The 27,640-nt window shown below is 43.9% G+C and overlaps 1 protein-coding gene across 1 annotated transcript; it reads right to left on the reverse strand.

Annotated features, from left to right (window-relative positions):
- BST1 (bone marrow stromal cell antigen 1) lies at positions 1-27,640 on the reverse strand. Its single transcript, XM_082728726.1, has 9 exons — positions 27,389-27,640; positions 24,877-25,003; positions 22,656-22,791; positions 20,160-20,242; positions 17,016-17,092; positions 15,743-15,835; positions 11,306-11,392; positions 9,189-9,248; positions 1-1,848 (listed from the first exon to the last, which is right to left on the reverse strand). The coding sequence occupies exons 1-9, from the start codon at positions 27,547-27,549 to the stop codon at positions 1,749-1,751; spliced, it is 924 nt and encodes a 307-aa protein (XP_082584852.1). The 5' UTR covers positions 27,550-27,640; the 3' UTR covers positions 1-1,748.

The following is a 27,640-nucleotide window of genomic DNA, read 5'->3' on the forward strand; positions in this document are numbered from 1 at the left end:
TTTGGTGCAAAATGGTGGTTTATTAAAGCACGGGGACAGGACCTGTGGGCAGGAAGAGCTGCTGCTCTGGTTGTGAGGGATGGCAGGTTATGGTCCCTGCAGTTGGGGGAAGGTGAGGGGAAGGGAGGTTTCAAAGGAGTTTTCATGTGCTAAAGAGGGCCTACAAGGTGCCAGGAGGTCCGAGGCCTGCTGGAGGCCTTGCCCTTGCCCTTTTGGCTTCATCAATGTTGTCTTTAGACCAACCATGATAGCTGGGAGACTTTTTGGTGGGATGTCACAATCCTCCTATCAATCGTCTTTGTTAGTGAGATTTAGGACATTTGTAAGCCAAGGGAGACTCCTGTCTAGCAGGCTTGTGGGCTCTGCAAGTTAACTATTTGCTTATTGTTCTTGGCAGTCAGGGCTGCCTGAGGGATGCTACACTTATGACTGAGGGGGAGTGGATGGAGAGGGGGGTGCAAGGCGCCAGCTTTTGCTTTGTCTTCAGCCAGCCTCCTGCTCCCTCATCAGTTTTATATTTCTTGTTGACATTTTCCTATGTGATTAAACGTTCTTTGAAGACATTTCAGTTACATACAGAGAAACTCCTCTTTTTGACATACAGTTCTGAGTGTTGGCGAATGTATACATTCAGGTCCCCACCACAATCAGGATACGGACACAGTTTCTCACTCCCCCAAACTCCCTCACATTGCCCCATTGTAGTTACCACTCCCCCCAGTCCTAATCCATGGCAACCACTGATCTATTCTCCATTCCTATAGCTTTGCCTTTTCCAGAATGTCATGTAAGTTGAATAATATTGGTATGTCACCTATGGGTCTGAATTCTTTCATTAGCAGAGTACATCTCAGTGTTAACTCATGTTGCTGCGGATACCAATAGCTGGTTACTTTCTTTTGCTAAATATACAGAGTTTTGCTGAGTATTGTATAGATGTACCACAGTTAGTTCATCCATTCACTGGGCAAAGGACATTTGGGTTAGTAAACTTGACTTTTCCCAGCTGAACGATATTCCATCCTACAGATATACAAAGCAATATGAGGACAGTACCCTATTATTGGACATTGTGAGCTTCTACCCTACCATTATATTTAACCATTAAATGAACAACTTTTTAAAAAAATTAAATCTATTTGTTTGACAGAAAGAGGAGAGGGGCAGAGGGAAAGGAAGAGGGAAAAGCAGACTCCCCATTGAGCAGGACCCTGAGATCATGATTTGAGCCAAAGTCAGACACTTAACTGACCAACCCACCAAGGCACTCCTAAATGAACATCTTTAAACATAAATCTTTGCATGCCAAATATATATGTATATATATCTTATACTATCTTAAGTATATATCTTAAACTATCAATAAGCATGCAGTGTGCCCCACTGAGGATAAAAGAAAATATAGAAAAATACACAGATTTAGTTCTATTAGAATTTCCTAAAAATATTTTTTATAGAGCATCAGTCTGGATCTCAATGCTTTGCACCATTATGAAGTAAGAAGCTAATAACTTGCTTTAATTCTAATGCAGCAATTTTAACCTGTTCAATAGGACTAGAAGAATTTCCTGTCTCTGAAATCCTGAGCATGTGTATCATTGAAAAGCCCTCTCAGGACATTGTTTTCCCAGCAGGAAGCTTCATCAGACAATGGAATCACCTGGTATGCACAGAACAAGAAGAATGAATGTGCAAAGGGCAGGCTTCAGGGTTGGGGTAGAGTTAGGGCCACACAGCGGAGTTTCTGGTTACATGTGAACAGCTGAAGCCAGAGCCACTAGGAAGGGAACAATATGACTGGCACCATGTTCTGCCCAGAGAGGTGGGATTTCTCTAGATGCAGCTGCCCTGTAAATCAAAAGGGAAATAAAGAAAATTTCAGTATTGGTGTGTGGCTCCTACTTTCAAAAATATACATACATGCACAGTGCAGAAAAAATGAAATAGGACCAAAAGTATAAAGTGAAAAGTAAAAGTGCCTTAGACTCCCCATTCTTTTTTTTTTTTTTTTTTTAAGATTTTATTTATTTTTTCGGGGCTGGGGGGAGAGAGAGAGAACGAGCGAGCATGATTTGGGGGAGGAGGAGAGGGAGAAGCAGACTCCCGGCTGAGCCGGGAACCCAACTGGGGCTCCATCCTAGGACCTAGGATCATGACCTGAGTCGAAGGCAGACGCTTAACCAACTGAGCCACCTCGGTGCTCCACAGACTGATTCCCCATCCTTGCTTTCCACAGAGAATCAGTGTTGATGGTTTGAGCTGGCTTCCGAGAAATATGACTTATGCTTACTGTGCGGATACCTACACAGACCTTCACGTACCCTTTTATCTAACACAAATGGAATCTGCACCTTTATTCACCTAACTTCAGATTTTGGACATGTATCTGTATTATACATTTTAGTTACTTCATTCTTTCTCATGGATGAAGTCTTACTGTATGGACATACCATAAAGGTAGCCAACCTCCTTACTGATGGACATTGTATCACTGGAGTTTAACTAGTGTGGAAAAATCCGTCTTGCCATTAAGACACCAAGAGAGGACCTGGCCAAAAAATGGACTCCAACCAAAGCAAATACAGTCTGACCACTGACTGAATTTTTTTAAATGGAAATTACTGAATTTTTTAAAAATTACTGAATTAAAAAAATTAAAAGATACATTTTTTAAAAAATCATGAAACAATCTAGTGTTGGCTTGGAAATTTATTCTGTGGTTTTAGACTCCATTTGAGTGCTGATCACCCCTTTCTTGCTAATGTTTATTGCAGCATTATTTACAACAGCCAAGATACAGAAGCAACCTAAACGTCCATCCATAGATAAATGGATATGGAGGATGTGGTGTACACACACACACACAGAGGAATATTACATAACCATAAAAGGGATGCGGTTTGTTTTTTTAAATAATTTGCAACAACACAGATGGACTTAGAAGGTATTATCCTAAGTGAAATAAGTCAGACCGAGAAAGACGAATACCATATGATTCACTCATATGCGAAATCTAAAAGAAAAAAACAAATGAATAAAAAAACAAGAAGTAGAATCAGACCTGTAAATACAGAGACAAACTGATGGTTGCCAGATAGGAGGGAGGATGTGAAAAATGGATGCAAGGGGTGGAAGATACAGGCTTCCAGTAACAGCCTGAATAAACCACAAGAAAGAAAGAAAAAAAAAAAGGCACAGCATAGGGAATATGGTCAATGATACTGTAACAGACTTATCTTGTAACAGATGGTAGCTACACTTGTGGTGAGCACAGTGTAAGCCTATATAAGCCTGTTGAATGAGATTGTACACCAAACTACACCCCCCCAAAATTTTTTAATAAAAACAAAATAGGGCGCCTGGGTGGCTCAGTGGGTTAAGCCGCTGCCTTCGGCTCGGGTCATGATCTCAGGGTCCTGGGATCGAGTCCCGCATCGGGCTCTCTGCTCAGCAGGGAGCCCGCTTCCTCCTCTCTCTCTCTGCCTGCCTCTCTGCCTACTTGTAATCTCTCTCTGTCAAATAAATAAATAAATATTTAAAAAAAAAAAAAAATAAAATAAAATAAAAATAAAAACAAAATAAAGCCCATTAAGCAGCTGCCTTTGGCTCAAGCCATGGTCTTCTGGTCATGGAATGGAGCCCCATGTTGGGCTCCCTGCTCAGCGGGGAGTCTGCTTCTCTTCCTGCTCCTCCCCACCTCCATGTTGTCTCTCTCTTTTAATTAAATAAATAAAATCTTAAATTAAAGGAAAGAAGTAAAATAAAATAATCTTAAGCAGTCTACACATTTGTACTAGGGCTCCTCCTGCTGGACATTTTCTACAATTGCACTTCTGATTCAGTTAACATTGCAGACTTGGATTTACTAAAAATAGATTTTTTTCTTTTGCCCTAAAATAATTAACAAATACAAAGGTAGGTATTCCTTTTAAAAAATATTTTTAAGGGGCGCCTGGGTGTCTCAGTGGGTTAAAACCTCTGCCTTCGTCTCAGGTCATGATCTCAGAGTCCTGGGATGGAGCCCCGCATCGGGCTCTGCTCAACAGGGAGCCTGTTTCCTCCTCTCTCGGCCTGCCTCTCTGTCTACTTGTGATCTCTGTCAAATAAATAAATAAATAAAATCTTTTATATATATATATATATGTTTTAAAAAGATGTATTTATTTATTGTGGAGAGAGAGAGAGCAGGGAGGTGCAGGAGAGGGAAGGAGGAGAGAAGCACACCCCCTACTGAGCACAGAGCCCAGCACAGGGCTCCACCTTACAACACTCAGATCATGACCTGAGCCGAAATCAAGAGTTGGACACTTAACCAAGTGAGCCTGTGTTTTTTCTTTTAGAAAAATAAAATATTACAGAACAAGACACAGTTATACTGAGGGTCTCCATCCCAACTGAAGTTCTCACTCCCTTTCCTAAAAGTAACCGCTGATAGCAATTTGGAGTTCATGTCCTTAGATCTATTTCATCACTGATGTTCATTATCATGCACAAATAGAAACACAGTTTTGTTTTCCTTTGCTTTCCATGACTGGGTTCATGTGCCTTTACATGTCGCATTTTATTTTATTTATTTTTTTTTAAAGATTTTATTTATTTATTTGACAGAGAGAGAGATCACAAATAGGCAGAGAGACAGACAGAGAGAGAGATGAGAAGCAGGCTCCCCGCTGAGCAGAGAGCTCCATGCGGGACTCGATCCCAGGCCCCTGGGATCATGACCTGAGCCGAAGGCAGAGGCCCAACCCACTGAGCCACCCAGGCACCCCACATGTCGCATTTTAACTTAAACTTTTCTGACTATGTGAGGTTGTGCTTGAGGGCAGCTTTCATGCAAAGATTAAAAACCACTATTTGCAATTACATTGGCTTAAAAATTTAATTCCAGCTATTAAACTTATAAATTCAAAACCTTATTTCCCCATAGATTTCTCTATTAATTTTGAATCATATTTTCCTATTTAAGAATCTGCCTGGGGGCACCTGGATGGCTCAGTGGGTTAAAGCCTCTGCCTTCGGCTCAGGTCATGACCACAGGATCCTGGGATCGAGCCCCGCATCAGGCTCTCTGCTCAGCAGGGAGCCTGCTTCCTCCTCTCTCTCTGCCTGCGTCTCTGCCTACTTGTGATCTCTGTCTGTCAAATAAATAAAATCTTAAAAAAAAAAAAAAGAATCTGCCTGGCTGGCACAGTTGGTAGAGCATGTAATTCTGGATATCTAGGGCTGTGAGTTCAAGTCTCATATTGGGGCTAAAGCTTATCTCAAAGAGAAAGAATAGGGACCTCTGGTAACTTTTAAAAAAAGTAATCTCTGTACCCAACATGGGGCTTGAACTCCAGAACCTGATATCCAGAATCTCATGTTCTACAGACTGAACCAGGTGGGTGCCCCTTCAAATGACTTTAAATAAGCAGAACTTCCTCAAATACTTGATTCTAGAAAATCTAATAAGAGTATTAAGTTTAATTTCAATTCTCTTAAACTCTCCATTTTTGGCTAAAAACTTAGTAAAATATCTTATAACTTTCAGCTAAAAATCCCAAAAACCTGGCAAAGAAATCAGTAATTTAATGGTTACATATATATACTTGGAATCACACAGCTATTTTTATATGCTAAATTCTGTAAAATGTTGCAAATAAATTAAATACCAAAATATGCAAGTCAGTCCTAAACTTACCACAGAACTATTAATAACGTGAGTTGGATTTACACAAACAGCTGATTGTTCCATTCTAAACTTTTGCAGATTAAAAGTCCTTAACTCCATTATTCCTAGCCAAGTTGAACTTGGAATTCCCACTTCTGTGTCCTGGGGTGTGTTGGAGGAGGAGAGATAACTCACTTTAGACAGAGAATTTGGGCCAAGATGAGAGATTTGATGTTTCTCCTTGACCCTGACTTACAAAGTGAGTCCTTATTTCAATAACATAATTACATCTGTTTTCTCGTATCTTCACCAATCCAGGAGATTATCAATTGTACGGAATTTTTGGCCCACATAGGAGGCTATAAGCCTTCAAGTTTGTTTTCTACATGTTTTTTCACTTGAATTGTTCATGAGAGTTTTTCCAATTGCTGTATGATTATCCTACCACTGTTGCCCCTGCCTAGTTTTATGGAGATACAATCTACATATAGTATCTACATTATATTCCACCCAGTAAATGTAATCCCTTGATACAACCATTCACTTCTCATTGGATATTTAGGTCCAGCTCCCAATTCTTACACCTTGGATTCAGTATTACAAAGAATGCTTTGGTGAACATCTTTGAGCATACAGGTTGCCCCCACATTCTTTAGAAGAGGGTACTGGAAGTACCCTAAGGTCTGACTTAAGCCAAAAATTGTGAATATCTTTATAATTCCTGATATATATTGTCAAATTGCTCTCCCAAAGCAATTTACAAACTTACAATGGCATCAAGCATTGAATAAGACCTTTAAAATATTTTTTCACTGTTTTTGGCTAAGCCTAGTCCAAGAAGTTGAAGCGAAAATTGTACCTTATTAAATTTGTATCTCACTGTTACTAGAAAGATGAAATTATTCTCCATATTTGCCACTTGGGGATCTCTCCTGCAAATCATCCATCAATATTCTTAGCTAAGTTGTTTAAAGAAGGTATCATCGGTAAAATTCCTTCCAGGGCAATGAAAGTGGAAGAAAACCTGGCAAAGAGTGAAAGGCAGTTTTCTTCTTCACATTCAGTGGAATGGGGAAAGAAGTGTCATACATCAATCTTTTCAACAATCGCTGGAAGAATGCCCAAAGAGCAAATCAGGTACTTTAAATCCCTTCCTCTCTGCTGTGGTATGAACCGTAGTGACATTCTGAGGTGAAGTGTTTTTGTGGGGGAAACAAGAACTTGACATGCAAACTTGGGTTCTGTTTCTGGCTCTAGCCAGTCCTGAGTAACTTTAAGAGATCGTTAACCCCTTCAGCATCCCTGATGGGGACTGACTTGCCCTCCTTTCAGGAATGTGGTTGGAAAGAAACAAGATGATGCGCTCATGTCCAAAGTCCCCACTTAGAAAGTTCTGAGGACCAGTAAGGAGAGCCACCTCATTCACCTTACACCTCCTGTAGTAGAGGAGGTAAACTGAGGCACAGGAGGCCAGGGTGGAACCACCTGCCTGTTTCAGAAATGCTCATGTACAGTGCCATGGTTTCACAAAAAGAAATTTTGGAGGCCCTGGGTAGCTCAGTCATGACCTTTGGCTCAGGTCATGATCCCAAGGTCCTGGGATCAAGCCCCACATTGGGCTCCTTGCTCAGCCAGAAGCCTGCTTCTCCCTCTCCCACTCCCCCTGCTTGTGTTCCCTCTCTCACTGTGTCTCTCTCTAGCAAATAAATAAATAAAATCATTTAAAAAATTCCTTAAAAAATAAAAGAAATTTTGCATGATCTGTATCTATATAAAGTTGACAGTTGGCTTAAGACAGCAAGGAGTAAAAACATAGACATAAGTTATGCTGTAACACTATGGAGATCTGCCTCTCCGGGCCTTTTGAAGTCCTCAGTTCACTGGACTGCTTATCCTATTAAGTCCTCCCAGCAATCTTATTCTGCCCTTTCTCCACCTAAGTGAGCCATTGGTTTCTGTTTCTTGCAATCAAAATCTGCACACACCAGACACATCTTCAACTCTGTAGGACATCTGTCATTCCTTTCAACTGCCTGGCCGAATTAAGACATTTTTTGTCTCAAATCCATGCCTCCTCAGAGTAGAAACCAATCATTTGTCATTCACTCATTCATTTATTCATTCCTTCATTCTAAGCACCTACCCACTTGTAAGCTACCTGCTAATCTCCTGGGACACATGCATCACTGAACAGGTGAAAGTCCCTGTCCTTCTGGGACTTATGTTCTAACATGTGGGAGACAAGCAGTAAAGAATAAACTTAATGGGCAAATAAGCTGGAAGATGAAAAACAGTATAAAAAGAAAAATAGGGGACGCCTGGGTGGCTTGGTGGGTTAAGCCTCCCTCTGCCTTTGGCTCAGGTCATGATCTTAGGATCCTGGGATGGAGCCCCGCATCTCATCAGGCTCTCTGCTCAGCAGGGAGCCTGCTTCCCACGACTCTCTGCCTACTTGTGATCTCTCTCTCTCTGTCAAATAAATACATTTAATTTAATTTAAAAATCTTAAAAAGAAAAAAAAAAGGAAAAACAGAACAGCATGAGGGGTTTCACAGAGCAGTCGATGGTGTAGGCTGTAATTTCAAATACTGAGGTCAACATAACTTCACAGAGGTCAAATGGGAGCTAATACAGTAGCTGAGACAGTTAACCACACGGACAGCTAGGGGAAGGACTGCCAGAAGAATGAACAGTGCAGGCAAAGGCCCAGGGGCAGGAATGTGCCTGGCATGTTCAGGAAGCTACTGCAGCTGAGGCGCAGAAAGGGGAAAGGAGCAGAACAGAAGACGGAGAGAAAAACGGGCCAGAGCAGGCTGTTTGGCTCTGGCTCTGAGGGATGTGGGAGCCACTGCAGAGCCACAGAGTTGTGAGCAGACAAGCCACATGACTAAGAGGTTGAAGAACTACAGTCCAAGAGTATGTTTGGAACTTTCCCTAATGAACAGTTAAAATAAAAGGCTAACTCTAGCAGCTGGGTTGCAAAGAAGTCATGAGGGATGGGACAAAGTGGAAGCAAGGAGATTCATTCTGGTCTACTCAGTAATCCGGGGGGACAACGACCAGGCAGGTGGTTCCAGTAGTGACTGCATATTCTTTCCTTCTCTCTCTTTCTGTGTCTGTCTCTGTCTAATGGACTAGTTATAAAAATTAACAAAATATTCTATGTATCGCACATAGCACAGTGTCCGGCATGAGGCCTTGATTAATATTCTTGCCCTTATAGATGAAGAATGGATCCTACGGCCATCAGGGAGCACCCACCATGTGCCAACCGCTGCAGCGCGGCACGATCTCCTCTGCCCACATGGACGGATGGATGTCACCTGGCCTGGGCATATATTCTCCAAACCCACACCTACCTAGCAGCTCAGAGAGATGGAGAAGAGCAAGAACACAAACCTTACTCGGCAGCCAGGTCATTTTAGGGATGGGTGTTAAATTATATTATGTTAAATTATATTATAGTTCATCAATGTGTCAATGGTTAAGTCCTGGTTATCTTGGAGAAGCAAGGAGGTTGGGTCAGACATCTACTTACGAATTCAAGACACAATCAGGATGGGTGCTGTGGTCCACACACTTTAAGAGCTTCACTGGTCTATGGTATGAAAAGAAAGAATATTTAAGGGATTATTTAAGTGATTTTCACTCATCAAACATTTATGGTGTGCAGGCAAAGCACTGGGGACACAAAGTCTCTGACCTTAAAGAACACACATACTTTTTTTTTTTTTTAAGATTGTATTTATTTGAGAGAGAGAGCAGAAGCAGGGGGAGCAGCAGGCAGAGGGAGAAGCAGGCTCTCCTTCGAGCAAGAAGACGGATGCAGGGCTCCATCCCAGTATGACCCCAGCTGAAGACAGTCATTTAACCAACTGAGCCATCCAGGTGCCCCCACACAAACTGTTTCTTTTAAAAAATACTAGCTAGCATTTACTGAGCACTTATTTTGTACAAAGAAATCTGATTATGGATTTTACACAGACCATATCACTGAATCCTCTCAACAACCAGATGGAGCAGGTATTACCATCTCCAGTTTATAGCTGAGAAAGCTAATCAAAGTAATTTGCCCAAGTACACACAGTAGCAGTGGCGGAGCTGAAGTTGAACCTTGTAGGCACACGCCAGAGCCCAAGCATGGAACCACTTCCGTAACCATGGACAGTCTTGCTTGGAAAATCCTCTCAATGAGGTCTTTGGCCAGAAAGTTGGACTTGAGGGACACAGGTGATGGCTAGTGCCCAGGTCCAGCAAAGAAGCTGCATGGTTAGAGGGAGAAGATGCAGAGTCCCGAGAAGGCAGGTAAGCAGAAGTGAGAGAGGGGCTAGGGGTTCCTGGGTGGCTCAGTCGGTTATGCATCTGCCTTCGGTTCAGGTCATGATCCCAGGGTCCTAGGACAGAGTCCCACATCGGGCTTCGGGCTCCTTGCTCAGCTTCTCCCTCCCCCTGCTCATGTGCATGCTCTCTCTCTCTCTCTCTCTCTCTGACAAATAAATAAATAATCTTTTTTTTTTTTTTAAATAGAGGAGCAGGATAGCCGTGGCACATGGGGCACTAAGGAGGCAAGCCAACAGGGGTTCTCTATTGGCCAGGTGGCTGGAATAAAAACAGGAAATGCATTGTTCGATTTACAGAATTTGTCTACTCTCCAGTAAAGTCTATACTATAGAAGTATTTGTTCTGAGAATAGTTTGTTGCTGCTGTTTTCTGTGCCCCTGCCCCCCCCCCCAAGTCATTGAGTTTTATAGAGTCTGGCTCAATGCAGAGCTCACAGTAACCAACCAGGAGGCAAGAGAGGCTCAGAAAAGAGAAGACCAGGCCAAAATCAACTCCTGACGGCCACAGGACAGAGGACCGTGTCCCCTGAATTTTGTGGGGCAAGTGGCTGTTAGTTATATCTGGGTTGGAGTTTGGTGCATTAATCTTGGTCCCTCTCCCATGGTAAGTCTTTCATGTATCTCCTCTGTGCTCCCAGGAGCAAGACAAAATCCCAGCTGAATACCAGAAGTGGGAATAAGGACAGCTAAGCCAGACTTGTAAGGGAAGAGCCCCAAAGAGCAGCACAGGTGGGGACAACCCCACAGCATGTGAAAGCAGTCTGAGTCTCTGAGCCAGAGCCCAAAGCGTCCTTTAGGAAGGGAAGGGAAGGACGCTTTGGGCTCTGGCTTGGGTCGCCACAATTGGCCTGATGACTTACAAAGACAGCCTCCTCGAGGGAGTTCCTGAGCCAAAGCAAACTGGTCCTAAATGTGGAATTTTTAGGCACAATTTTCTCCATCATTGAGCTGTGTTGGCAAAGAACTGCCTCTTAAGACAAATTTATGAAAATCTGGTGCTTTCTTGTGATGAGCACTGGGTATTGTATTGACATGTGGAATCTCTATATTGTTGACTTCAAACTAATTTTTCACTGTATGTTAACTAACTAGCATTTGAATAAAGACTTTAAAAAAATAAAGTTACATCTGGTGCTTTAAAAAAGGAAGGATTCTATAGTAGAAAGAAAAGAGCATCCTTCAAAGCAACCTCACACCCAGTGACAGCCCAGAAGGCACAGAGCTAATCCCAACAGAACACATTCAACAACCCTGTGCCCTCCAAATTCACTGCTTCACCTTTGAAATTGCACACTGATTACGATATACCACCTACAAGTGATCATTTATACAGCTGTACTGAAAACCCATTTTCTTCAGTCTCTCTTCCAGGATTTTCACAGTGCCTTCTCCACAGGATTCCCTAAAATATAAAAATATATAAATAAAATTAAAGCCGGGGAAAGGAAGCTCTTTCTGGGTGAATTAAAATTTTCTATGACCAGATTCTTCCCGGGTTATTCTCTTCTCTAAGGGAATACAGAGAAGCACCTCCAAAACTGCCGCTTCCGGGAAACCCGCGACACCCCCAGAAGGCGGTGCACTGGGGACCAAAGCATGCAGGTCCAGCGGTCCAACGCATTGGGAGGGCCCTCACTGGCGCATGCGCATTGTGCCCCAGAGCGCATCACCACCCCAGCAGTCAACACTCCTCAGTGACACGCCCCAGGCCAGCACAGTGCTGCCCACTTATTCACCAAACAGTGTGTATTAGGTTAGGCTTTCATGAAAACAAGAACATACAAATCAAAAATTATCAAAAGAATGCAAACAAACACAAAGAAAAAGAAATCATCCCAGTCGCTTATGATCAGGACTAAAGGCTGCTAACATTTTGGTGTATATCCTTCTAAAAGTCTGAAATACATTCATTCCCGGAGACTTTTAAAATATAATGGGGGGTACCTGGGTGGCTCAATGGGTTAAAGTCTCTGCCTTCCGCTCAGGTTGTGATCCCAGGGTCCTGGGATTGAGCCCCCGCATTGGGCTCTCTGCTCCGCAGGGAGCCTGCTTCTCTGCTACTTGAGATCTCTGTCTATCAAATAAATAAATAAAATTTAAAAATATATATATAATAGGCTTCTGGTGTCCAGTGCATTTCGTATTCTGCTTTGGCCTTCGTCTGTGTGTGTATGGATGGATAAGTGTGCCACACACAGACCTCTCTGCTGTTATTTTTAAATTCCTGCATGGTCTCTCTTACATAATCAGAACATGATTCATAAAACCAGTTCTCCTTGTTGACGATCAAGGTTAATTCCTATATTTTGATGACTAAAACTAACTTTGTTGAAGCTTCATTCTCAAACACATCCTAATTCTTTGCTTCCTTAGCATGAATTCCTGGAAGTACTTTTTCTGGTACTAAGGTTTTGAATTCGATTTAAGGCTTCTTGATGGTCTTAAAGCAAAAAAATGTAACTGAGTAAATCTGAAAATCTAATTGGCTTTATTCAACGATTCAGTGATTCAGGCATAGAGCAGCATCCTTCTAGTAAACAGGCAGGTGCTCTGAGAAGTCCTTGAACATGGAAGGCTTTGTATCCTTAGGAGCGTGAGACAGGGAAGTTACTAGCGAAAGAAAAGAAAGGATTATTCCAGGCCAGGTCATCTTCTCTTTGCTGGGAAGGGAGAGGGGCAGATTTAGTGTCATTACTGTTGAATCCCCCAATAATGGGTCCATGGTCAAAGGAGCAAGACTGATCCAACGTGAAGGTCAAGCAAAGCTTTATTTCACGCCAAGCATCAAGAACCAAACCGACCTTCAAACAGACAGGTCTGGGCCGCCCCTTACAGGCAGGGCGACCCCTCCCTGCCTCACAGACTAACTTTGATAGAGCAAAGGTTGGGCCTGGCCACACACAGGTGACCAATGAGATTGTAACACACAGAGAAGGCTGCACAGTCATGCTAGGTCACACACAGGTGACCAATTGAACTACAATTCACCCCATAGTAGCTATTTGAACTAGCCTATCACCTTGGTCAGAATTGGCAGGGCCCACACTGCTTGGTAGCTAGGGAGACAGTAGGCGCACTGTACTGATTGGATGTCTCCACCTGACCCGACTCATCCCTGCATTTGGGCCGTTATTTCCACCTGACCTGACCCACCCTTGTGTTTGGGCTTTGTTACCTGGGACTGGTTTCCCCGACTTGCTTTTAAGTAAGTTCCCCGGGGTGGGGCAGGGTCAGTTTAAGTTTTACGGCATAAATAACAAAATGGCTGTTCAACCGAGGTGGGGCTACTCTGGCTAAAAAGGCCTTTACAATTACTACTGGTCAGGAAATTTCAAACTGACCTTTGAAAGGTCACATTTCTGGGAGAGGCTGAAACTTGGTTTGCTACTGTGGGGAGAAATGACTGTATTTGGGACCCACTGTTACTTTGTTGTTGTTGTTAAGGAAGTATAGTTGATACACAAGGTTACATTAATTGGGCCTATTGTTTCTTTTCCAGCCATAGGCAGTGCCAAACAGCACCCTCTTCTGGGCACACCAACACCGTGTGAGTGTTCATTTCCCCACACACTCATCCACCGGGAGTCTTGCTCTCCTGTGGCCATAATTCAGCAGGGGCAAACAGCACGGATGCAATAGCGCCAGCTGTGAGAAGCAGGCATGGCATTCATATCTCCAGCAAGGCCTGCCTCAGTTTACCCAGAATGAAAAGGGAAACAGCCTCCCCACTGTTAACACTAATGGAAATGGAGCATACAGAGTGGAAATGAGTGACTGGAAGAAGTTTTCACAAAAGAAGTGGAATTCTAGGTATTACAGGAATGATGAGGGCAAGGGGTTAAGTGACCTCAAGTTTTAGAATCTAGCTAAAAAATGGGATGAAGTTCTCCTGGATGAAGTTCTTCTCCTGGATGAAGTTCTTCTCCTGAGCTAATTCTCAGCTCATTACTGAGAATTTTTTAGAAAGCAATAATGTGGTGGTTTCAGGACACCTTGATATAGAGGTCAGTGGGTTATTTTACTATATATATTTTTTAAAATAACAGCAGTTAAAACAAAGCCAACCACAATTGGGTATCAGCCAGGATGTGGGAAACAAAGGCAGAAGAAACCTGATGCATTTCCTTACCACCCACTGACAGATCCTCGAAACAGGCAGAATGACGTTCCTCTAAGAGGCTCAAATGTCTCTAAGTTAATACTTTGCTAAGGACAAAAGGAAATCCTAGCCCAAACCTCCCTCTACACCCCGCCACTCCCTGGAGGAGTGTGACTTTCTGCCAGGAAACTCCCAACTATCTGAATGTTAATGTCTTGCTTAAAAACCACCTTAACTTGACAAAGGCAGGCCTCTTGTAGGTTCTCTTTAGCATATGAAAATTCTTTTGAAACTTCCCTGACCTCACCCTCCCAACTAGTAGGTATAGAATGGGTTACTCGGCTTGACCCAGATGCTGCTCTTTTCGCCCACCAGTCCTGTCCCCACGCTTTAATAAAATCACAGTTTTGCACCGAAGATGTCTCAAGAATTCTTTCTTGGCCGTCGGCTTTGAACCTTAATATCACCTTTCCTACATCAAGTCATATTGTTTTTAGCTCTTTGTCTATACGGTTTTTTTTTTCCCTAAAATCTGAGCAGTGCAGGACCCTCATTTCCTTAGCTCATGACCCATAACTCCAACTCTGCAGCACAAACATACAACCAGGAGCTCTGGGCCCTTTTATCATCTCGCCTGTAGCAGAACTGTTGGTCCAAGATAATGCTGAATTGCAATTTCCTTATCTCACTAAAGATAGGTTCAAAGGGCAAGCTGTCTCTCATAGACACATTAAAACAACAAGCAAGCATAATTTCTAGACAAAGATGAACTTCCCATAGAAATAAAAATACTATACACTGTTTTTTATGCAACGTAAGTATAATTTGTCTTCCAGGAAAAGAAATGCAGATTGTGGTAATACTACATAGTAAGTAATTTGCAAATTTAATCTCTTAAGAGACAGGAAAAAATAATCGCTCATGATGCAGTGAGTCTTAGAGGGTTCAGGGAGCCTAAAATGGGGAAGTTGCTAAGACTCTCCCCATACATACTCACTGGGGTTGGCAATACTTTTCATCGATGCTCTGAAGAGCAAGGCCCCAGCAGGCCTCTGAGGCTTGACATGGCTGCACTTGGACCGGGCTGGGCATCCTTGGCTTGTCTCTGAAATCATCTGGGTTTACATTTCTTACCCTCCGTTTTTTCCAGCAATTCTCCTCGCTGATGAGAAGAATGAGGTCAGGCTTGCATTGATCCAGGGATGGATCTTAACAGTTTCCTTGCTCAGTTATCTGAGACCCAGTTGTGGAAATGATTGTTCTCTGAGAATAAACGCTTCATTACAGAGTCCTTGGGTCAATTCTGAGAACTCCTGGTGGGGGCTTTCTAACAACCAGGAGAAGAAACTGGCTTTGACTCACACAAACGCATCAGGAACTCTCCTACCCAGGGCTTCCCAGGAAGCTCAGAAAGGAACACCCTTTTCCTGGCTGAGAACACTAACTGAATAAAGGAGGTAGATCCTCTCTGGGCTCAGGACTGGTTAGTGGCATTTCCAAAAAGTCAAGACTTTGTCTTTCTTTACCCATGACATCAGAAACAGAAAACGCTGTAATTTCCCCAAAAATGAAAGTGTAAAATGGGCTCGAGTATAGCATATTCAAGAGAAGCATGTTTGCACAATTACCATCATTGGTAACACGCTGACTTACACTTTTGGTTTTCCGATTTCATGCATAACCCAGATCTCAATTCGTGTGATTTTATCCTTCTGCAAGTAGGGAATTTCAAAATCTGCAAAAAACCTGAGAAACAGGAAAGACAATTTTTTGGGTAAGATTTTATTTATTTATTTGGGGCGGCGGGGAGAGCGCAGAGGGAGAAGCAGATTCTCCACTGAGCAGAGAGTCCAAAGCGGGGCTCCATCCCAGGACCCTGAGATCATGACCTGAGCCCAAGGCAGGTGCTTAACCGACTGAGCCACCCAGGTACCCCAAGAAAGACAATTTAAAAAAAAGATTTTTGGGGCGCCTGGGTGGCTCAGTGGGTTGAAGCCTCTGCCTTCGGCTCAGGTCGTGATCCCAGGGTCCTGGGATCAAGCCCCGCATCGGGCTGTCTGCTCCGCGGAGAGCCTGCTTCCTCCTCTCTCTCTCTCTCTCTCTGCCTGCCTCTCTGCCTACTTGTGATCTCTGTCTGTCAAATTAAAAAAAAAAAAAAAAAAGATTTTTATTTATTTAGAGAGAAAGAGAGCAAGCGAGTGAGAACACGGGCATGTGAGCAGGGGGAGAGGCAAAGAAAGAGGGGGAGAAAGAATCCCAAGCAGATTCTATGCTGAGTGTGGAGGTCACCTGAGATGGTGACCTGAGCCAAAATCAAGAGATGGAAGCTTAAATGATTGAGCCACCCAGGTACCCCAACATTTGTTTTTTCTTTTCTTTTTTTTTTTTAAGATTTTATTTATTTATTTGATAGAGAGAGACAGATCACAATTACGCAGAGAGGCAGGCAGAGGGGGGGGAGGGAAAGCAGACCCCTGCTGAACAGAGAACCCAATGAGGGGCTTGATCCCAGGACTCTATGAGATCATGACCCAAGTGGAAGGCAAAGGCTTAATCCACTGAGCCACCCAGGCACCCCCACCCCAACATTTCTTAAAGTCCTAAAGCAAGAGGATATCTTTCCCATTTTAATTTTAGTTATTTGCACATTACTTTTGTTGGAAAGCTTCCAGAGTGTTCTATGGGAGTATTTTTGGCCTTTATTTTTAGGTTATTTATTTCATTCATGCATTCATCAGCTATTAATGGCAGAGATGTATAGATGTGGCTCTGACCTCCAGTTCATTCAACTGTCTTTGCTTTACCTGAATTTACAGAAGCAAGCATTATGCTGATGATTAAGATGATTTTCTCAAACTTCCACTAGAAAAGACTAAACACACATCCTGGCGTTCTTTGCTGTATTTGTTGATGTTGGTGTTCTTACCCTTTAACAGGATAGGCTCCTAAAGGCTCTGAACCATTCAGCATGACAGAGATCACTCCAGAACTCTCCCTTGCATACTGTAAGAAGAAACAAGCATTTTGATTAAATTAACATGTCACTTTTTTTCAGCAATGAAATGAGCAATTTTTAAAAATTGACATTCCTCATGTGAGCAAGGATGTACTAAATTTGACATCTGATACAGCTGGTAGGGATGAAACTGGCATCTTTTGGAAAGCAAATTGCTTTGAAATGTCAAAAACTCATAGATTCTGTAACTCTGTAACTCCATGGCAGAATCTACTCTTGGAAAACCATGTGAAATAATCAGTTTCCAGCACTGTATCAGCTGGAATAGACTAAGGTATGCTGCCAAACAACCTCAAAATCACAGGAGACTTGGGGCTCCTGAGTGGCCCAGTCAGTTAAGCATCTGCCTTTGGCTCAGGTTGTGATCCCAGGGTCCTGGAATCGAGCCCCGCTTCGGGCTCCCTGGTCAGCAGGAAGACTGCTTCTCCCTCTTCCACTCCCCCAGCTTGTGTGCCCTCTCTCTATCTCTCTCTGTCAAAAAAATAAAATAAAATAAAATCTCAAGCAAAGTAAAAGCGACAAAGATTTATTTCATGCTCACACTACATCTTTATCACAAGTCCACTGGGGTTTTGTTCCATATGTCCTCAAGCTGATGAAGAGTCCATATCTACAAAGTCATTGATTGTCAGAGAAGGTAGAAGTTGACAGTGGCAAATCACTGACCAGTTTTGAGACACTTCTACCCAGAAATCACAGTCACTCCCTCTCACATCTCATTGGCAAGTCATAAGAAGTCACAGGCAAGTAACATCAACAGGCAGGGGAAAGCAAACCATGTTTGCAGGAGATGAGGCAGACATATTTTGCAAGCAGTTCTAAGGACCATCACAAGCACTGTGCACTAAGGCGTATACTACAGCCTTGTTTGCAAGCCATCTAAAATAGTGAAGAAAAAAGAAATAGCAAGTAAGTAACTCATAGTACTTAAGTGTCTGAAATATTAGCCAGCCATTAATAAAACTGCTAAAGATTTGCAAACATAGAGGAAATATGGATTTATAAAGCAAAATGCAATATTAGGAAGAAGCAGCATGAGCTCTACTGTGCTAAAAATAAATAAGCAAAAGTCTAGGAATATTAGTCAACCCCCCAAGTTTCCCAAGGAAGAGATGGGTCCAGAAAAAGTTCAGAAATCTTCACTTCAAAATACTACCAGAACATTCAATATCCCTGGTAAGAGGTTTATATTGGAGTGAGGTGGGGGGCTGAGAAGGCAAGTGGCACTGAGATAAGCCCTGGCTGGACCTAGTGATGCCCAATACCAGCGGCAGCAAACCAACAACACACTTCGTGTCATGCATGTCGCAAGGTGCTTCCAAGCAGTCAGTGCTAATGGTCATGGTCAAATCCACAAATGCCAAGGTCTGATGACCATGCTTCTGAAGGGATTGCCTTCAGGCAGTAGTAGGCATATATGTGATTAATTTTCTTATCTGTATTATCTATTATTTGTCACTTTTTTATCCTGAGCAGCTATCACATTGATAAGAAAAAAATGTAATAAAAAATGCATGCAGATATAATGAAGTTGTATGATATAGTGGTTGAAAAATTTGTTCCCTGGCTCCTCCACTTATTAGCTCTGGAATAAGTCTATGTAACAAGTTGAACAGGAAGAAAATACAAAAATAAGTCTGCCTAAGTTTCTTGATCTCTTTGTGCCTCATTTTTCCTATCTGTAAAACAGGGGTCATAAGGGTCCCTGATCTCACAGGATTGTTGTAAAGATTAAATCATTTAAAATAATAATTATTGGGATACCTCAGTAGCTCAGTAAGTTAACCCTCCAACTCGGCTTCAGCTCAGGTCATGATCTCAAGGTCATGGGATCAAGCTCTGTGCCAGGCTCCGGGGCTCAGTACAGAGTCTGCTTGAAATTCTCTCCCTCTGGCCCTCCCCCCGCTTGTATGCATGCTCTCTCTCTCTAAAATAAACAAATGTTTAAAATCTTTAAAAAAGTAAATAAAAATAAAACAAAATAGTCATTATTAATATGTATTGAATACTCCTCTGCTACAGTTCAAACCCTTTCCTCATCACTGAACTACCTCTCCTTGTGCATAGATGATCCAGCACAGTCTAAGGGCTCATACGATGTGAGCATGATTCTTAGTTCCTTTACAAGAATGCTGACACTGCCCCTAAGTTGCTGCTAAATGATGCCCCCATAACCTCCACGAGGGGCTCTGGCAGCCCAGCACTCAGGGAGTGGAGTCTCCACCGGAAATGGAGCCTATGGGTAGTGAGCATAAATGGGGTGCTCCCACTGGAGCAGCAGGGGAGCTCAGGAATGAACAGTGACTTTTGCCTAGTGCTGGCCCTCTAGCCGGCTCCACTGCAGCATGGAGGAGGATTTAACCAAAGTCATCTCACTCTGATCAACAAGGGACCCTGTGGGTACGCGAAGATCCAGCATGGGACAAAAAAGGACATGGCCAGCCCTGAGAGGGAGTTGGTGGTGGTGGATGGCAGGACCCTGAAGTCCACTGGCCTCCCAGTCAACAGAACTAACATTTACTAGATTGTCATCATCTCTGGTGACAGTATTCCCTGACGAATAGGCCTTCGGTAAGGGGCCATTTCTGTGTCTCCAGTTATCTTCTCCTCGCCTGTCACCTACCACCTCCTAACACCTCCTCTATCATGAATAGCAGCCTTGGGGACATTTCTGACCCCCATATCTGGATCTCAGGTGTCCCAGCGTCTCACATGAAACAGGTGCCACCCCTGATTGCTTTACATGGCAATCAAAATCATATTGCTTCCAAAACTAAGAGCGGCCACATCACAATAGTAGTAATAGTGACTATTTAATATCCTCATCTACACGAACACTCACTGAATATGTTGGCTGCACTAAGTATTTAGGCTCCGTAAGTCCTCACTCCTTTATGGAGTAGAAGGCGTGAATCAGAATGTGGTGAATGTGAACAGGAAGACAGCCTCAGAGACGTTAAATCACGGCCCAATGGTTCTGTCTCTGAACCCCTCCGTTCCGTGTTCACATGTCCCACATGTGCTCAGCCTCCCAGTCAGCCTTCCCAAGCTCACCTGCATAGAGGCCCTTTTCCAGAAAGAATCCACAGCGTTGTTCTCACAATCTTCTGATGTAGGGCAGGACTGGTAATCGAGCCCTGAGGGGAAAACAGACAGACAGTGTTTCATTTCAAACATTGCATCAGAGAAGAATTAATTTAAAACATTTGCTGACTCCATGAAATCTGTATTTAGCCAGTGTTCACAAGTTTGATGTTCACAGTTCTGCCTACCCGACCCACAAAGGGGAAAAAGCTGTGTTGAGAAGACAGGTGTCATTTTGCTTCACACAAATGTGAGGAAGGCAAAGACCCAAGCCGTTGGCTAATGAGTGAGGCTGCCGACCACCCAGCATCATCATGTCAGCTCGGCTATTTCTTTACTGAGGTTCCAGTGAAGTGATTAAAAAACAAAATAAAACAAAACCTTTGCTCTGCTGGGTGAAGTGCCTTCTATAGTTAGCCCTGGTCTTGGAAGTAAACGCAGCAAAGATACACCAAGAAAGTGATAGTCTTTAGCCAGAAAACAGAAATGTTATGACATTTAAACGTACAAAGTATTAAAATGTATTACATTAAAAAAATTCTAACGATGGGGCACCTGGGTGGGCTCAGTGGGTTAAGCCTCTGCCTTCGGCTCAGGTCATGATCTCAGGGTCCTGAGATGGAGCCCCGCATTGGGCTCTCTGCTCAGAGGGGAGCCTGCTTCTCCCTCCCCCTCTGCCACTCCCCCTCCTTGTGCCCTCTCTCAAATACATCAATCGGATCTTTCCTTCCTGGAGGACAGGGATGGGGTTAAACCTCACAGGCTCTAATCTGGTTTCCTTGGTCTTTCTGGTGACCAGCCCCCATGTGAAGCCAAACAGGGGCCCCCAACCACTACTCATGTCACTATCACACACAAGACAATCTTATTACTCCTCACATTCCCAGGGTTTTAGGAGCCGTGTGCCAGGGACTGGGGACAACCACCGAATATTTGTGATTATACCATACTCTTCCTTCCTTCACATTCTTTTTCTCACACTCCACCTATCTCTGAGACCTGCAAGATAATCAGACTTCCTGGTCACTGTGTATCGGATGAATGGCCACATCCATTGACCTGAACCCTGCAATTTTCTATCTCCCTCCCAGTGAAAGCCCCATGCCATCTGGCCCTTCTTTATTCTTCTACCCTCACAGCCTATTACTTACTGCTGTTCCTTAAATATACTAGACGTTACTTCTTTGCACTGGCTGTTCCCTCTCTCAGGAAATGCTCTTCCTCAACTCCTTCAGATCTTTGCTCAAATAGCTTCACAGCAAGGCTTTCTCTGGACATGAATGTGAACCTGCAACACTGTCCTCCCTCGTCCTCCCACTTTCTACTTTCTACTCTCTTTCCTGTTTTGTTTCTCTCTGTCGCCCATGTAATCTTACGGCACACTACTTGACTTGCCTGTGTCTTGTCTTACCTCCCCATCTATAATGTAAGGATGGGGTATTATTTTCCTGTTTTATTCTCTGCTGTGTTTACAGTGCATAGAGGCAGAGAACAGGTACTCTATGACTCATAGTTGGATAAAGGAATGAATGGAGGAGAATACAGAGAAATGAACTTAGGCTAACTTTTAAAGTGATTCCAGTCCCTAGGCAGGAAGAATCACCAATTTTCAAGAAGGGAACACCTCCTTCCACCTCTTTTCCTGTTCACCCTTCAAGACTCATTGAGAACCAACAGCTGGTGGGAAGTTTCCCAGACTGGTCTAGGTGGGTGTCTCAAATACTGCTTAGGATCTGGCCTTTCCTGCATCAGAGCACAGCACGAAAGAAATGACCCTCACAAAGCTATAAGCCCACTGAGGATGGGAACTGCTCTATCTCCAGGTCTCAGAAGGATCTGGATGCATTAGGAGAGTTTTTCCTCACCACCAGGCCAGCCCTTGTGACTTTCCCTGTGATTTTAATCTTAAAACATCTCTGGTACCTGGAGTGGCATTTAAGTGCACAAGCTTCACAATCCATCAGAAGAGGATTAACTGCTGGCCCAACTCCTTCAAGTGACTTAATCTTCTCAAACTTCAGTTTCCCCTTCTGAAAAATGAGAATCCTGAGGCCAGGTTGGGCAGGGCAGGGCAGGGCAGGAAGCATGTGCCCTGGAATCAGACAGTCTGACCCTGCTGCTTTCTAGCGATTCACTCCTCAGCAACTTTCTTAATCTTGCTGTGCTTCAGTTTCCTTATTTATCACAACAGGGATTAGGAGAGGATTTATCTGCTGCTGGGGCTGCTGCAGAGATTAAATTAGTTAGTAAATGTCAATATATGCTTACAGAGTAGCCGGCAAAAGTAAGTGCTTTCTCTCTACTATTGTTATTATTAATTATTATTATGGCCACCTACATCAGATGATTTAGGGGGAATCAAATGAGACAAATGCATAGGAAAGCATTTAGCACAAATGGCAAATGCACAGTATCAACTTAACCAGAAGCTCTTACTCTCCTTGTGATTTGTCCAGGAAGTCTTACCGGAGGCATTTTCCTGTCGACACCAGCTCAGAAAATCTCCAATCCTCCCGTATAGAACACTGCACAAAGGCAAAAAGCGAAGGCCATTCTCTGAGTAGCTAGTGACCAGGAGGTGGTTGTTTTCCCAGAACAGGGACTAAGGAAAAACAAACACAAAATTAACATGAAAAATCAAAGCAGATTTTTTTCAGCCAGGCAGTCCATTTCTTTCTTTTTTTTAAGAAAGATTTAAGATTTTATTTATTTGTCAGAGAGAGAATACAATCAGGTAGAGTGGCAGGCAGAGGCAGAGAGAGAAGTAGGTTCCCTGCCAAGCAAGGAGCCTGATGCGGGACTGGATCCTAGAACCCTGGGATCATGACCTGAGTGGAAGGCAGAGGCTTAACCCACTGAGCCACCCAGGAATCCCCAGGCATCCCCAGGCAGTTCATTTCTTATTCAACTCTTGACTTCTCTGACAACAAGCAAACTTTTTGTCTTTGTTTGCCCTTTCAGAGAGCGCTATGATCTCTCCTCCATCATTCCAAGGGTATCCTACACCCATTAAAAAAAGCACTTTCCCTGTAGTATATATTTATATGTATCTTTAACCTCTGGATTTAAAAAGATCTTGTCGGTCTGTCTGATCTTGGGCAAGGCATGTCAGAACCCTCTGCCTCAGTTTCCACCTCTGGAAAACAGAGAGCATGAGCCCTTTCTCTTCTTCCACAGCTGTGTTCAGAAGGTTTTGTCACACAGAGAGTGTAAAGTGCCTCAGAAATATGTTACTTTGGGCGCCTGGGTGGCTCAGTGGGTTAAGCCGCTGCCTTCGGCTCAGGTCATGATCCCAGGGTCCTGGGATCGAGTCCCACATCAGGCTCTCTGCTCAGCAGGGAGCCTGCTTCCTCCTCTCTCTCTCTCTCTCTCTCTCTGCCTGCCTCTCTGCCTACTTGTGATCTCTCTCTGTCAAATAAATAAATAAAATCTCTAAAAAAAAAAAAAGAAAGAAATATGTTACTTTTATATTGTATTTTATAGTGGAGATCTCCACTATAATGCTCAGTGTTTTCAGATAACACTAACAGAAATAACAATAGCCCTTTCATGATCTCATCAGACCCTCAGCAGTGCAACTGGACTATCCCTAGACTGGAAACTTCCCAGAGGGCAGGGGCTGTTTTGTTCCCCACTGCAGGTGTCCTCCAGCCTTAGCACAAGGTCCAACACATGGAAGGAGCTCAATAACTATTTACTGAGTTCATCAACTAGCACTAAAATCTATGAAAGAGAACATTTAAGGTTCCTCTTTTTACTGGCAGGGAGGCAGCAAGGTTCAAAATGCAACATATTCTTTTTTTTTTTTTTTAAGATTTTATTTATTTGACAGACAGAGAACACAAGTAGGAGAGAGGCAGGCAGAGAAAGAGGGAGAAGCAGGCTCCCCAGTGAGCAGAGAGCCAGATGTGGGGCTCGATCCCAAAACCCTGAGATCATGACCTAAGCTAAAGGCAGAGGCTCCATCCACTGAGCCACCCAGGTGCCCCTCAAAATGCAACATATTCTTAAAAATTATTCTTTTTCAATCTATTGTCTCTGAACCTTCCATCTCCATTTGCAAATTAAAAAAAAAAAAACAATGTTAAGATTTTTTCATTGGTAAACATCAATGTTACCTGATTTTAATATGAAAATGAAAATTATGTCGTTGAGAAACAAAGCTATCTGACTTTTTTTAAACTCAAGGTATTGTTCTAAGTGAGCATTTTATGTAGATTTTCTCATTTACTTTCATTTTATTAGAACTCAGAATACAGACATGGTTTTCTTAAAGAAACTGCTACTGAACAGCTAGAACTTTACGGTCCCTTAAAATAAAGAGGGATTGGTCTTCAGGGAAAATACTGAGGGTAAGGGTCCTCTGAGCCACTTGGAAGTTCAGGCCTTTGGGGTCAGTTGGGACACAAGTTATTCAAAATTGGCTAGGGGCAGAGCCCCAGGGGAAAGGTGTGGCAAGATCCTTACGTGATTCCCCACAGAAATTGTTGCCTTAGGAAAGTTCCTTCCGCCCAGACAGGAAAGAGACCCAGGATTGCCACTGAAGACCAAGATGCTTTCCCACCAGAAAATTCAGGCGAGTTTGCTACTTGACTTTTTAAATTAGTTAAGTTTAAAAGAGGGGCCTGCATGGTCACAGACCCCTGGCACCGTCTATCTCTATAGGGACGGAGAGGAATGTTTTTACCTTGTCTCTGGGAATGGAATGTCTGGAGAGGTCAATAAAATGATCGTAGTCTGAGGGAAGGACGGAACAGGGATCCTTAACCAGCACCACTTTGAAGGCTTCCCAGATAGCTGTGCAGTTCCTGCCCCTGTGCAGCACAACACATTTAAAAAAGAAAAAAGAAAATAAAAAAACACATTATGAGGTGTCATGAAGTATTGCCATTTCTAAATACTCCAACAGTTTTCTGATCAGTTTTGCCATTTATTAACTCTGCAGAACTGGGCAGAATAAAGACCGCTAACTGTCCTGTCTTGTGCATTAACGCCCAGTCAGAAGAGAAGAAAAGCCTAGGTGATAGATTTGGGAATCCAATGGTGGAAATGGCTCTCAGACACTGTGGCACACATTTTTCAGCGCTAAGGAACAGAGTCTTGGCAGGATCTCCTGGAGATGAACACAAAAGGCACTTTGCTGGAGGATGACAATCCCAACAAACCATTCAGGCTCCCGACACCAGGGGCCTCTCCATTGAGACTTAAGGTGTTGCAGAAAAATCATCAGACCTGCGAGAGACCAAGTGACCCTGGGAGAAGTAGGAGAACTTGTATTTATTTTACGCCCGAGTACCCAGCTGCGCTCATGCTCCAAGTTCTGGGCCCCAGGCAGTGGGTTATAGGGCTTTTATAGAGGGCTGCAGGCAGTCAGGGTCCAAGGGCTATGCTGACTGCTGGTAGGTGGGTTTAAACTGGGGGCATAGGAGGTGCTTTGGGTGGGAACAGCAGTTGCAGGGAGCTTGGGGCAGGAAGCCGGTTTACAGGAGCAGAAGCAGCTGGTTATCTCCTGATCCCAGTAGGGCTTCTGGTTTTCTTTAACTTCTTTTTTTTTTTTTAAGTTTTTTTTTTTTTTCAAAGATTTTATTTATTTGACAGAGAGAGATCACAAGTAGGCAGAGGCAGGCAGAGAGAGAGGAAGTGAAGCAGGCTCCCCACCAAGGAGAGAGCCCGATGTGGGACTCGATCCCAGGACTCTGGGATCATGACCTGAGCTGAAAGCAGAGGCTTTAAACCACTGAGCCACCCAGGCGCCCCTGGTTTTCTTTAACTTCTTGTCAGTAACTTTCCGTCTTCTGGGGACCACCACCCCCTCCCCTCGGCCTGGGCCTACTCTGGGTAATTTTCCTCTTCAAAGGTCCACTGGGGTGGGGGGCACATTGGTCAGGCCAGTGACCAGTGAGTTAGTTAGGGATAAGGTTACCAGGGACCACAGTGAGAAGTTAAAAGGAATACACTGTTTTGTTCCTCCAGCATGTTCATTTGTCAGGTTCGCAAATCCTGTAAACTGCCCCATTTCTGGGAAACCCCCAAGTCACTTAAGAATGCGGCAGATGTTCTTGGGAAATTACGGAGCTCCGCCTTCGTATGCAAACCCCTTCAATGCCTTGCTCAAAAGATTACAAAGGTTTTACTAAGTTTTTCTGACCAGCTTCCTCTTTGTAGGGAGTTAACTCACCCAGATGTTGCTGGCTGGCAGCCTAAAATAGCCCCGAAGTTTATGTTAGAGGAGATAGTGCTTTGAGAACTACTTCCCTCTCTTCCTTACTTGCGGTAAGTAACAAACCGTCCGCTCAAGCCAGAAGATTTGGGCTGATCTATTGGCGGACACACCTCCCGCCCTCACCCTTTGTTTTCAGTAACACTAAAGCAGACAGGACGCCCTCTGGTGACAGCCACACTCTTCAAGTCCATCCTAGCTTTCCAAAAACATTTCCCAAGGCATTTTTAACTGTTTCTTGTGTGGGGACTGGGTAATATGGCTGCTCCTTATATTATTCTCTGCTCTTTTTATTTGTCTGAAATGAAACAACAACAACAACAACAAAACTTGCACAAGAAAAAAAAATTATGAAACCGAAAAAGTAGGTCCAAAGAAGGAACAAAAGTTAGAAGAACGGGGGTGCCTGGGTGGCTCAGTGGGTTAAAGCCTCTGCTCAGGTCATGATCCCAGCGCCCGCATCGGGCTCTCTGTTCAGCGGGGAGCATGCTTCCTCCTCTCTCTCTGCCTGCCTCTCTGCCTACTTGTGATCCCTGTCAAATGAATGCATAGAATCTTTGAAGAAAAAAAAAGTTAGAAGAAAGAAATAAGAAGCACTGTGCTGGCAAGAGTGACTCAAACTCATTAAGTCCTGTAGGTTTCAGAGAATCTGAAACTCTAATTCCCCAAGTCTCTGTATTCACCAATTTCCAGGTCCGCCATCCCGGGTCTGACCATTCTGGCTAAGCATACGCGCGCGCGCGCGCGCGCGCGCGCACACACACACACACACACACATTCTCATTATCTTTTTCTCTCTTTATCCTTAGACGTACCACGCTCTGCTCTTGGCTACCCGGACCTTTAGAATCCCATCTCCCTCGCCCCACCCCGCGCATACCTCTCGGGTGGAGAGACCCCTACCCTTTAGACTCCATCTGCCCCTCCGAACAGCCTCCTCCTCCCCTCTACTCTTTCCCGTTTCCGGGGTCCTGCTCACCGCGGGTCCGGATTCACCAGGGCATCATACTCCGCGCACCGGCCCAGGATAATGCTCTGGAGGTGCGGTGTGGTTCCCTGCCCGCGCCAGCGGGCGCCCGCAGCGCCGGCGACCACCAGCAGCTGCAGCAGCAGCGAAGGCGTGAGCCCCCTGGCTGTCATCGCCGCGACTCGGTTCCTCCAGCTCTGTCCCTACTGACTCACTTTCCATCCTTCGCCACCGTCCCTCCTCCCTCCTGCCTCGCAGCGCAGT

Source organism: Mustela nivalis (genome assembly GCF_964662115.1).
Source record: "Mustela nivalis genome assembly, chromosome: 4".
NCBI classification, from domain to species: Eukaryota; Metazoa; Chordata; class Mammalia; order Carnivora; family Mustelidae; genus Mustela; species Mustela nivalis.